The 13,223-nt window shown below is 42.7% G+C and overlaps 1 protein-coding gene across 3 annotated transcripts in view; it reads left to right on the top strand.

Moving 5' to 3' along the window:
• Positions 1 to 9,962, top strand: part of LOC106585948 (phosphatidate cytidylyltransferase 1) — a 70,845-nt gene extending 60,883 nt beyond the window's left edge. Inside the window, exons 12-13 of one of the 3 annotated variants that reach the window (XM_045707067.2) lie at positions 1,590 to 1,693; positions 5,680 to 9,962. In XM_045707067.2, the coding sequence (XP_045563023.1) occupies positions 1,590 to 1,693; positions 5,680 to 5,815 (240 nt within the window). In that variant the 3' untranslated portion in view covers positions 5,816 to 9,962. The other 2 variants (XM_045707068.2, XM_082968736.1) reach the window with 2 other exon arrangements.
• Positions 9,963 to 13,223: the final 3,261 nt, after the last annotated feature.

Raw genomic sequence — 13,223 nt, 5'->3', positions numbered from 1 at the left:
GTATTTGTACAAGTTGACTGCAGGTATTAACTGTTTAAAGTAGCTACAAATATTCACATTTATTGAAAAAACTTGAAAGAAATAGTTTCAACGGTATTGAAAAACCATCTCGTGGGTATTTCCAAAAATAGCCTGGTATACGTTATACTGCTCAACCCTAGTAGTAACTTCTCTCTCTCTCTCTCTCTCTCTCTCTCTCTCTCTCTCTCTCTCTCTCTCTCTCTCTCTCTCTCTCTCTCTCTCTCCTGTCTGGTATACGTTATACTGCTCAACCCTAGTAGTAACTTCTCTCTCTCTCTCTCTCTCTCTCTCTCTCTCTCTCTCTCTCTCTCTCTCTCTCTCTCTCTCTCTCTCTCCTCTCTCTCTCTCCTGTCTGGTATACGTTATACTGCTCAACCCTAGTAGTAACTTCTCTCTCTCTCTCTCTCTCTCTCTCTCTCTCTCTCTCTCTCTCTCTCTCTCTCTCTCTCCTGTCTGGTATACGTTATACTGCTCAACCCTAGTAGTAACTTCTCTCTCTCTCTCTCTCTCTCTCTCTCTCTCTCTCTCTCTCTCTCCTGTCTGGTATACGTTATACTGCTCAACCCTAGTAGTAACTTCTCTCTCTCTCTCTCTCTCTCTCTCTCTCTCTCTCTCTCTCTCTCCTGTCTGGTATACGTTATACTGCTCAACCCTAGTAGTAACTTCTCTCTCTCTCTCTCTCTCTCTCTCTCTCTCTCTCTCTCTCTCTCTCTCTCCTGTCTGGTATACGTTATACTGCTCAACCCTAGTAGTAACTTCTCTCTCTCTCTCTCTCTCTCTCTCCTGTCTGGTATACGTTATACTGCTCAACCCTAGTAGTAACTTCTCTCTCTCTCTCTCTCTCTCTCTCCTGTCTGGTATACGTTATACTGCTCAACCCTAGTAGTAAGTTCTCTCTCTCTCTCTCTCTCTCTCTCTCTCTCTCTCCTGTCTGGTATACTTTATACTGCTCAACCCTAGTAGTAACCTCTCTCTCTCTCTCTCTGTCGGGACTTTCTCTGTAGTAACCTCTCTCTCTCTCTCCGTCAGGACTTTCTCTGTAGTAACCTCTCTCTCTCTCTCTGTCGGGACTTTCTCTGTAATAACTTCTCTCTCTCCTGTCAGGACTTTCTCTGTAGTAACTTCTCTCTCTCTCCTGTCTGGACTTTCTCTGTAGTAACTTCTCTCTCTCTCCTGTCAGGACTTTCTCTGTAGTAACCTCTCTCTCTCTCTCCGTCAGGACTTTCTCTGTAGTAACCTCTCTCTCTCTCTCTGTCGGGACTTTCTCTGTAATAACTTCTCTCTCTCCTGTCAGGACTTTCTCTGTAGTAACTTCTCTCTCTCTCCTGTCTGGACTTTCTCTGTAATAACTTCTCTCTCTCTGTCAGGACTTTCTCTGTAGTAACCTCTCTCTCTCTCTCTCTGTCAGGACTTTCTCTGTAGTAACCTCTCTCTCTCTCTCCTGTCAGGACTTTCTCTGTAGTAACTTCTCTCTCTCTCCTGTCAGGACTTTCTCTGTAATAACTTCTCTCCCTCTCTCTCTCCTGTCTGGACTTTCTCTGTAGTAACTTCTCTCTCTCTCCTGTCAGGACTTTGCAGACACCATCCCTGGTCACGGAGGCATCATGGATCGCTTCGACTGTCAGTATCTGATGGCTACCTTCACTCACGTTTACATAGCCAGCTTCATCAGGTAAGGGTCGTCAAATTAACATAGCCAGCTTCATCAGGTAAGGGTCGTCAAATTAACATAGCCAGCTTCATCAGGTAAGGGTCGTCAAATTAACATAGCCAGCTTCATCAGGTAAGGGTCGTCAAATTAACATAGCCAGCTTCATCAGGTAAGGGTAGTCACATTAACATAGCCAGCTTCATCAGGTAAGGGTCGTCAAATTAACATAGCCAGCTTCATCAGGTAAGGGTCGTCACATTAACATAGCCAGCTTCATCAGGTAAGGGTCGTCAAATTAACGTAGCCAGCTTCATCAGGTAAAGGTCATCACATTAACGTAGCCAGCTTCATCAGGTAAGGGTCGTCAAATTAACATAGCCAGCTTCATCAGGTAAGGGTAGTCACATTAACATAGCCAGCTTCATCAGGTAAGGGTCGTCAAATTAACATAGCCAGCTTCATCAGGTAAGGGTCGTCACATTAACATAGCCAGCTTCATCAGGTAAGGGTCGTCAAATTAACGTAGCCAGCTTCATCAGGTAAAGGTCATCACATTAACGTAGCCAGCTTCATCAGGTAAGGGTCGTCAAATTAACATAGCCAGCTTCATCAGGTAAGGGTAGTCACATTAACGTAGCCAGCTTCATCAGGTAAGGGTAGTCACATTAACGTAGCCAGCTTCATCAGGTAAGGGTAGTCACATTAACGTAGCCAGCTTCATCAGGTAAAGGTCATCACATTAACGTAGCCAGCTTCATCAGGTAAGGGTCGTCAAATTAACGTAGCCAGCTTCATCAGGTAAGGGTCGTCACATTAACGTAGCCAGCTTCATCAGGTAAGGGTCGTCACATTAACGTAGCCAGCTTCATCAGGTAAATGGTCGTCACATTAACGTAGCCAGCTTCATCAGGTAAGGGTCGTCACATTAACGTAGCCAGCTTCATCAGGTAAATGGTCGTCACATTAACGTAGCCAGACAAATACCCATAATGCACTACTTAGGGAATAGGGAGTAATTGACATAGTTTATTAGCCAGTTTACGTCAGCTTTTATCAGGTATGGATGATCTTTAAGAGGATCAATAGGCAACAACTGTTAATTTAAAGGGGCAACTAGCAGTACTGGAACTGTTTGGTTAAAAAGCCGAGGGATGAGGCTGAAGAAATGTAACCACTCGCCAAGTCTAATTGTCAGCCAGATGAAGAGCAATGGTGACCAGTTGGATAAGATGGTCGACTCCAAGCTGTTTAGATCAGGGGTTGGTTTCTAACTGACGGCCAGATGGAGAGAGATGGTGACCAGTTGGATAAGATGGTCGACTCCAAGCTGTTTAGATCAGGGGTTGGTGTCTAACTGACAGCCAGATGGAGAGAGATGGTGACCAGTTGGATAAGATGGTCGACTCCAAGCTGTTTAGATCAGGGGTTGGTGTCTAACTGACGGCCAGATGGAGAGAGATGGTGACCAGTTGGATAAGATGGTCGACTCCAAGCTGTTTAGATCAGGGGTTGGTTTCTAACTGACGGCCAGATGGAGAGAGATGGTGACCAGTTGGATAAGATGGTCGACTCCAAGCTGTTTAGATCAGGGGTTGGTGTCTAACTGACAGCCAGATGGAGAGAGATGGTGACCAGTTGGATAAGATGGTCGACTCCAAGCTGTTTAGATCAGGGGTTGGTGTCTAACTGACAGCCAGATGGAGAGAGTTGGTGACCAGTTGGATAAGATGGTCGACTCCAAGCTGTTTAGATCAGGGGTTGGTGTCTAACAGCCAGATGGAGAGAGATGGTGACCAGTTGGATAAGATGGTCGACTCCAAGCTGTTTAGATCAGGGGTTGGTGTCTAACAGCCAGATGGAGAGAGATGGTGACCAGTTGGATAAGATGGTCGACTCCAAGCTGTTTAGATCAGGGGTTGGTTTCTAACTGACGGCCAGATGGAGAGAGATGGTGACCAGTTGGATAAGATGGTCGACTCCAAGCTGTTTAGATCAGGGGTTGGTTTCTAACTGACAGCCAGATGGAGAGAGATGGTGACCAGTTGGATAAGATGGTCGACTCCAAGCTGTTTAGATCAGGGGTTGGTGTCTAACTGACAGCCAGATGGAGAGAGATGGTGACCAGTTGGATAAGATGGTCGACTCCAAGCTGTTTAGATCAGGGGTTGGTGTCTAACTGACAGCCAGATGGAGAGAGATGGTGACCAGTTGGATAAGATGGTCGACTCCAAGCTGTTTAGATCAGGGGTTGGTGTCTAACTGACAGCCAGATGGAGAGAGTTGGTGACCAGTTGGATAAGATGGTCGACTCCAAGCTGTTTAGATCAGGGGTTGGTGTCTAACTGACAGCCAGATGGAGAGAGATGGTGACCAGTTGGATAAGATGGTCGACTCCAAGCTGTTTAGATCAGGGGTTGGTGTCTAACAGCCAGATGGAGAGAGATGGTGACCAGTTGGATAAGATGGTCGACTCCAAGCTGTTTAGATCAGGGGTTGGTTTCTAACTGACAGCCAGATGGAGAGAGATGGTGACCAGTTGGATAAGATGGTCAACTCCAAGCTGTTTAGATCAGGGGTTGGTGTCTAACTGACAGCCAGATGGAGAGAGATGGTGACCAGTTGGATAAGATGGTCGACTCCAAGCTGTTTAGATCAGGGGTTGGTTTCTGACAGCCAGATGGAGAGAGATGGTGACCAGTTGGATAAGATGGTCGACTCCAAGCTGTTTAGATCAGGGGTTGGTGTCTAACTGACAGCCAGATGGAGAGAGATGGTGACCAGTTGGATAAGATGGTCGACTCCAAGCTGTTTAGATCAGGGGTTGGTGTCTAACAGCCAGATGGAGAGAGATGGTGACCAGTTGGATAAGATGGTCGACTCCAAGCTGTTTAGATCAGGGGTTGGTTTCTAACTGACGGCCAGATGGAGAGAGATGGTGACCAGTTGGATAAGATGGTCGACTCCAAGCTGTTTAGATCAGGGGTTGGTTTCTAACTGACAGCCAGATGGAGAGAGATGGTGACCAGTTGGATAAGATGGTCGACTCCAAGCTGTTTAGATCAGGGGTTGGTTTCTAACTGACGGAAAGACCTTCTGTATCTATACAAGATGGTGTGTTGATCTGTACCAGAGGTCCCAACTCCAGTAAGATGTTAACAATGATGACTGTCTTGTGGTTTAATGACAGGTTAATGGTAGTGATGTATCGTGCGGTGACCCTGTCCTGTGGTTTGATAGGAGGTTTGGGGTAGTGATGTATTATGGCTGACCCTGTCCTGTGGTTTGGGTTAGTTAGTGATGTATTTTGGCTGACCCTGTCCTGTGGTTTGATAGGAGGTTTGGGGTAGTGATGTATTATGGCTGACCCTGTCCTGTGGTTTGATAGGAGGTTTGGGGTAGTGATGTATTATGGCTGACCCTGTCCTGTGGTTTGGGTTAGTTAGTGATGTATTTTGGCTGACCCTGTCCTGTGGTTTGATAGGAGGTTTGGGTTAGTTAGTGATGTATTTTGGCTGACTCTGTTCTGTGGTTTGGGTTAGTTAGTGATGTATTTTGGCTGACCCTGTCCTGTGGTTTGATAGGAGGTTTGGGGTAGTGATGTATTATGGCTGACCCTGTCCTGTGGTTTGGGTTAGTTAGTGATGTATTTTGGCTGACCCTGTCCTGTGGTTTGATAGGAGGTTTGGGTTAGTTAGTGATGTATTTTGGCTGACCCTGTCCTGTGGTTTGATAGGAGGTTTGGGTTAGTTAGTGATGTATTTTGGCTGACCCTGTCCTGTGGTTTGATAGGAGGTTTGGGGTAGTTATCTATCATGCGGTAACCCTGTCCTGTGTATCCATCTTCCAGGCCAGAGGTCCCAACCCCAGCACCTGTTTATGTTATAATATGTCATGTTGATGGTTGTTATGTTAATGTTATGTCTGTGTCCCAGAGGTCTCAACCCCAGCAGCTGTTTATGTTACGTTATAATATGTAATGTTGATGTTATGTTATGTCTGTGTCACAGAGGTCCCAACCCCAGCAAGGTGTTACAGCAGCTGTTGGTCCTGCAGCCAGAGCAGCAGCTCAGTATCTTTAACGCCATGAGAGATCGCCTGAGAGACAGGGGAATACTGCCCCCTGCTGCCACGGAGGCCATGTAGAACACACACGCAAGAGGGGGAGAGTGTATGTGTGTGAGAGAGAGGAAGAGTTTGGCTGTGTGTGTGTGTGTGTGTGTGTGTGTGTGTGTGTGTGTGTGTGTGTGTGTGTGTGTGTGTGTGTGTGTGTGTGTGTGTGTGTGTGTGTGTGTGTGTGTGTCTGAGAGAGATTCTTTGGCTACTTGTGTGTGGCCTACACCTTCCAGACACTCATCCCTCATCTGCCCAGCATCTATTTTTTTTTCTTGTTTTTAACCAGTCATTACTGTGAACTAAGATGTTGCTCCCAGCATCAAGGAGTTACCAATAACAGCAACAAGAACAACACGTTCAGACTGTCATAGCTACCACTGGGACCTGCATGAGTACCTGAGTACCTAACTACACAAACAAACTGCATCAACCGACCGTTATGCTACCAAGCTAGCTAGCAGCAGCATCAACCAACTGTTATGCTACCAAGCTAGCTAGCAGCAGCATCAACCGACCGTTATGCTACCAAGCTAGCTAGCAGCAGCATCAACCAACTGATATGCTACCAAGATAGCTAGCAACAGCATCAACCAACTGTTATTCTACCAAGCTAGCTAGCAACAGCATCAACCGACCGTTATGCTACCAAGCTAGCTAGCAACAGCATCAACCGACCGTTATGCTACCAAGCTAGCTAGCAACAGCATCAACCAACTGTTATGCTACCAAGCTAGCTAGCAGCAGCATCAACCGACCGTTATGCTACCAAGCTAGCTAGCAGCAGCATCAACCAACTGATATGCTACCAAGATAGCTAGCAACAGCATCAACCAACTGTTATTCTACCAAGCTAGCTAGCAACAGCATCAACCGACCGTTATGCTACCAAGCTAGCTAGCAACAGCATCAACCGACCGTTATGCTACCAAGCTAGCTAGCAACAGCATCAACCGACCGTTATGCTACCAAGCTAGCTAGCAACAGCATCAACCAACTGTTATTCTACCAAGCTAGCTAGTAGCAGCATCAACCAACTGTTATTCTACCAAGCTAGCTAGTAGCAGCATCAACCAACTGTTATTCTACCAAGCTAGCTAGCAACAGCATCAACCGACCGTTATGCTACCAAACTAGCTAGCAGCAGCATCAACCGACTGTTATGCTACCAAGCTAGCTAGCAACATCATCAACCAACCGTTATTCTACCAAGCTAGCTAGCAGCAGCATCAACCAACTGTTATGCTACCAAGCTAGCTAGCAGCAGCATCAACCGACTGTTATGCTACCAAGCTAGCTAGCAGCAGCATCAACCGACTGTTATGCTACCAAGCTACCAAGCTAGCTAGTTAAAGACTAAAGGCTGCGTTGCTCTGAACAGAATGTCTTCCTAAACAAAATGGATCCTAACTAAGCACACAGGTAGGGGACAGTGGGTGACTGACTGACTAGCTGGCTGACGGTTTCTCTGTGGATGTACGGAGAATATTGCACAGATTTTTAGCTGACTTGAAGGAAGAACCGTAGTAAAGCTATTACAATACAAGGCTATCGGCATATCCTGGGTTAGTCTTGTTGTATTCACTAGACACCAAACGGAGGAAAACGGACTGAAAACAGAGAGGGACACGACCTGAATTTGTCCAACAACAAAAGCCTGTTTTTTTTATTTTTTTGACTTTCTGTTGTGTAGTGCTACGGTGTGAAATACGACCCAGAGGACAAACATTTTCAAGATACTAAATACACTTGACTTAGGCTTTGGCCGTTTAGTATGATCTGTCTATCAGAGATAATGGTCTTCACTAAACTTAATAATAGAACTTATTTTTTAAATGATAAAAATTGAAAACATTAAGCATGTTTCTATCGTTCATTACTGCTGAAAACATTTTTTTTTTTTCTCCCCTCTATGAACTTGTTTTAGGTTCTAGATATATACCTGGCAATTGACCTCACCCTTGATATAGATAGAGCTTGTGTGTAAAGCTTGGATGTAAACAAACAAACAAACAAACAAACAAACACAGTAGCTATAGCAACCAGCACACTGTTCTGATTTCCAATGTATTACTGTACATAGAATATATCATATATTTAGCTGAACAAAGACCTAATATAAAATCTGTGACTTGTCAAAATATACTATTATGATAGCCCTATTACAAACAAAACAATTACATGGGATGATATATATACATAGTGTACAAAACATTAAGAACGCCTTCCTAATATTGAGTTACACCCCTCCCTTTTCCCCTCTGAACAGCCTCAATTCGTCAGGGTCATGGACTCTACAAGGTGTCGAAAGCGTTCCACAGGGATGTTGGCCCCATATTGACTCCAATGCTTCTCACAGTTGTGACAAGTTGGCTTGTGGTCCTTTGGGTGGTGGACCGTTCTTGATACACACGGGAAACTGTTGAGCGTGAAAAACCCAACAGCGTTACAGTTCTTGACACAAACCGGCGCACCTGACACCTACTACCATACCCCGTTCAATAGGCACTTCCAATATTTTGTCTTGCCCATTCACCCTCTGAATGGCACACATACACAATCCATGTCTCAAGGCTTAAAAATCCTTATTTAACCTGTCTCCTCCCCTTCATCTACACTGATTGAAGTGGATTTAACAGGTGACATCAATAAGGGATCATAGCTTTCACCTGGATTCACCTGGTCAGTCTATGTCATGGAAAGAGCAGGTGTTCTTAATGTTTTGTACACATAAGTTGAACTGGTGTCTGCTGCTGTGGGAACATGTGGGGTAACTTAAACATTTACTTGAGATTGTGAGGAAATAATTTTGTGCTTCCTTCCTGTCTAGCCTGTTAACCAATGAGTTTAGTTGCACTGTATTTGTAATCCAGTGTCCATTCCAACTCACTTGAGCTGAGCCACTCCTCAACGGTTCCAATATTCTACTTCTTACTAGACTCAATGTTTTGTCAAACTGTAAAGAACAATATTTTAGAAGTCTACGTATTTGTTGGAATTGCTCTTAAAGGGGTTAGAAATTATTTAATTAAAAGGTAGTATGCAAGTGGTAACATTTGATGTTAGGATTACAGTGTGAGACGAAGTACAGTAGGGGGTGTGTATGTGTGTATATATAATACATATAAAATATATTATATTCAGAAGAATAGTTGTATCTTTCAGCAATATTTTAACTTTAATATGCAAGGTTTGATTTGAATCGATGACGATAATATGGATGGGATTTCTGTGTTGGGCTGGTATTCAATCAAACACACAGTACAGGAAAAACTGCACTGTGGAAAAGCATTACTACTGCGCAAAACTTGAAAAACACCATTTTAAGTAATGTGATTCATAGACAATGTTTACTGGGTGAAGAAAGAATCAGAAAATAAAACTCACTTTGATTTGAATGAGTTTTCCTGATTATTATATATTTTTTTCCGTCTTGTCTTTGATTGAATCGAACCCATCTGTTCTGATTAACAGAGAGAGAGAGAGAGATCCTTCCTGAAACGTTTACCAAAGCACGGTCCAAATTTTAGAACCACTGACTGACTCCTTTAATGAATGATACAGTAACTCCTAGCCTGGATAAACCAGACCTGAAAGCTGGTGAGCGCAGCGTTCCAATCTGGGTTCACCAGGCTAAGCAACTCCCATGGCCAAGTCCCAAACAGACGGAGACCTCCTTTGCTCTCCCTTGGCCCTTGTTCAACCCCTATAGCTGATCTGAAAGGATCTAGTGTGGGCAAGAGAGGGGTTTTTGTTTAGTTTGGGATAAGGCCTAAGTACTGTAGGAGCCTAGCCTGGTTCCAGATGTGTTTGTACTGCCTTGCCATCTAATCATTATCACAAGATATTAAAATGGTCGTAGGAGTTGCAGGAACTCCCTTTTTATGAACTGTGTGTGACCTGTGTACAGTAATGCCTGTCTGTCACGTTGTCCTGTTCTCAGTACCTATCCGGTTATTGTTGGGTATGTCCTACTGGCAAACCAAAAGGAAATTAGCCTGGTTCCAGATCTCATTGTGTTGTCCTAGTGCAAACTCCTATAGCATGTCATTGTCACGCTGCTGTAGGAGTTCACAGGACACCACAAACAGATCTGAGACCAGGCTGAAAGGAAATGGAACATCTGCTGTGTTGATTTGATTCTCCAGGTTTTTACAAATTAAATTGATTTCCTCCAGAAGTACATTTTTATTTTGTGCTTCCTGGCTTCTTCTCCATATTGAAATAATAACTGTGGTGAGTTCTGTGGACTTTGGGACCAATACTATACTGTATAATTGTCGCTTCTAAAGCCTTCCCCATGGCGTAATGGCTTCTCTATTGGTTCCTCCTTGGGATAGCTTTACAGATGTCTCTTTGTGGAAACTAAACTGTCCACTCGCTTATTAAAACACAACTTGTGGATCATACTCTGTCTTAGAAATAAAAAGATTCTTTGTTTTTCCCCCCAGGTAGAACCCTTCGGTGGTGATAAAGGTGCTATGTAGAACCTTGCGTATAGTGAAAAGAGAAATGTGTTATTTTTAGATGGTTCTCCTATGGGGACAATTGAAGAACCCTTTCCTGGTAGCGTCTTCTTTTCTAAGAGTGTACTGGATGTACACTCCAAACAACCTGACCGGAAGTGCATTTGAAAAAGTTGGAGGTCTTATGTCTTACTTTTTTATAATTTTTCAATTTTTTTTTTTTTTTTGATTGCTTATATAGAATTGTATTTTTTTTGTTTGAATAGACGTTAATAATTTTTTTTTTAACAATAAACAACAACAATACAAAACACATAAAACCATAGGGAGATGTTTTCCTGATACATTATCTGCTATTTCATGAACATGATATTCAGTTATGTGCCCTTAAGGAAACACAAGAATTGTTCCTATATCTTTTATTTTTCTCCAGCTTCGTTGCTAAGATGATTTTAATACAGTGTTTTTATTTTTAATTAACATGTTCATCCACTCCGTGAACACTGGCTCATTAGAACTGTTTGAATGTTTAACACAGACACAATACTTCAACATAATATTTTACACTGTCTGGTTAATAATCCATTTTATTTCAGACTTGTCACTCAACAGTCTTGGAATACAAGGCCTTCTCCCATGCACTGTAAGGCTTTGTCCCATAGGGGGTGCAAAAAACGAGCTTTCCCACAGTGCATCTAGGATGGTTCCTTTTGACCCATTCACATCGGCAACACACATTAATCATCCTGTGACAAACCCATCCTATGTAACCTTTTTAGTGGAGTAAAATAAAATATATGAAGGAAAAACAAACAAAAAAACGTTAAATTGTATAGCTTTTCTCTTGGCTTCTCTGACATTTTGCCACATATATATGACATAATATACAACCATGTCTTATCTATCTCGCATTGTAAATCGCTTTGCCACAATTCTGACATTTTCAAAGTTGTCATTTATTAACTTTTTTTAACAGGTATTTTGTAACATAATGAAGCTGATTGTACAGAACTTGGTAGTGAGAAGAAAGCTTCTACCTCATCGTTGCCTTTTGACATAACGGCACCACCTAGTGTTGAGATAGCTTTTAATTAGCGTATACCTCATTACTACACCGTTTTTTTTTTAATTAGCATATCTCCATACCGCATCATCGCATTTGATTTGACATAGCTTTAAATTAGCATATATCTCCATACCTCATTATCACACCGTTTTTATACTTATTCCCCATTTCTTCAAATGACAAAAATATACCAAATTCTTGCACTTTCCAAACCACTTGTCAAACCACTTTCCAACACGTCTCCCCTCAACATCCTCTCCTCCAGTTCTGAGTCATTCTAAATAGCTGGAAAGTCAAATTATACAGGACCACATCTGGTGGCTGTCTTAACCCTCTTTCTTTAGGGGAATACATTTTCTGCATACTGATGCGTGGTCTTTTTCCCCTCCCATATAAAGTCTTTAATAATACCATTATACTGCTTAAGAAGTTATGATGGAATGCATATCGGTAGTGTCATTGATATTAGTGATGCGCTGGTCAGCTGTTGTTCCCGCCTGCAATTGCTCATAACCCATCCGCAACTGCCGGACTATATGTGACAGTGAAAATCTGAGGGGTGCACCCGATCTTAACCCGCTAATATAGAAAGTGTTCTGTAGGCTAGTCAGAGACGGAGGAACTATTTAAAAAAAAAAATTTAAATAATTTTTACAGAGGATGCAGGATTTTTGTTCCTAGTTAAGCTATGTTTCTGCTTTAGGCCTAATTTCCGATAATTCGATTGGCTATTTGTTAGTCAACTTGTCTACAAATAGATACATGCAGCTTCTCTTCTGTCATTACTTGTTGTTTTGGAAGACGAAATCAACCGTTGCTCACCAGAATAATTTCATAAATCGATACAATAAAACGCTTCAATCTAGTAGACATTGGTAAAGCTTTCTCTGTCATCTCTGCTTCTTTCATGGAGCAAAGACGTTTAGGGACCGGAGAGAAAGTGTAATAACAAAAAAAAAGGGTGATTTTCTGTACAAAATGTCCAAATGACATCAGTTTGACCGGTTGTAAGGAAACAGAAACCTGTGAAAATGACCCAACATGTTTCTGATAAGATTTCAGTTAGGCTTGGATGCATATTGTATGTGTACTTTCCAGCTTTTATGACGCTGATAAAGAAGCCACCTTTACAGACGGCCCCTAACTGTGAATTCGCTTTCTCTCAAGTTGCTGAAAGAAAGGAATCCTATTTCTCAGCTCCTGAGTCAAAATGTAGGCTACATTTGGTGTATCATTTTACTTCAAGAAATGCTTAATTCTGAAGGAGTTAATATTTAGATTATGTGAGAGGTTATAGACCTACAGTCAGTGTCCAGATTTCAGTTCCCTTGACGTGCCATAGACCTATTTAAAGTCCCCATCTTGTGACTGGAATTTGTATAGCCCTTCACAATCACCACTTCACCAAATCTTTCCCAAAAATCACTTTTCTGGACCTCCCTTCTCTTTACTTTCGCAGCTTCTCTCTTATTGAATTTAACTCTTACCATACCCTGTTCAAAGGCACTTAAAGCTTTTGTCTTGCCCATTCACCCTCTGAATGGCACACATACACAATCCATGTCTCCATTGTCTCAAAAATCCTTCTCTAAACTGTCTCCTCCCCTTCATCTACATTGACTGAAGTGGATTAAACATGTGACATCAATAAGGGATCATATCTTTCACCTGGATTCACCTGGTCAGTCTGTCATGGAAACGTGTTCATAATGTTTTGTACACTCAGTCTATAGTGAAAAATACACAGTTAAAATATAATCGCAACATCCTAATCAATGGGTTTCACATGACTGGGCAGGGGCATGGTGGTAGAGCTCTGGTGGTTTGTCTCTATCTTCTCACCACGTTATCCCTTGTTAGCTGACAATGTCACCGAAAACGATGTGTCCAGATGTGACGGAAGTCCATG

This window comes from Salmo salar, chromosome 24, assembly GCF_965601325.2.
Source record: "Salmo salar chromosome 24, fSalSal1, whole genome shotgun sequence".
In the NCBI taxonomy this organism is placed as follows: domain Eukaryota; kingdom Metazoa; phylum Chordata; class Actinopteri; order Salmoniformes; family Salmonidae; genus Salmo; species Salmo salar.
The sequence above is the reverse complement of the archived record's forward strand: the minus strand, read 5'-3'. Positions and strand labels throughout refer to the sequence as shown.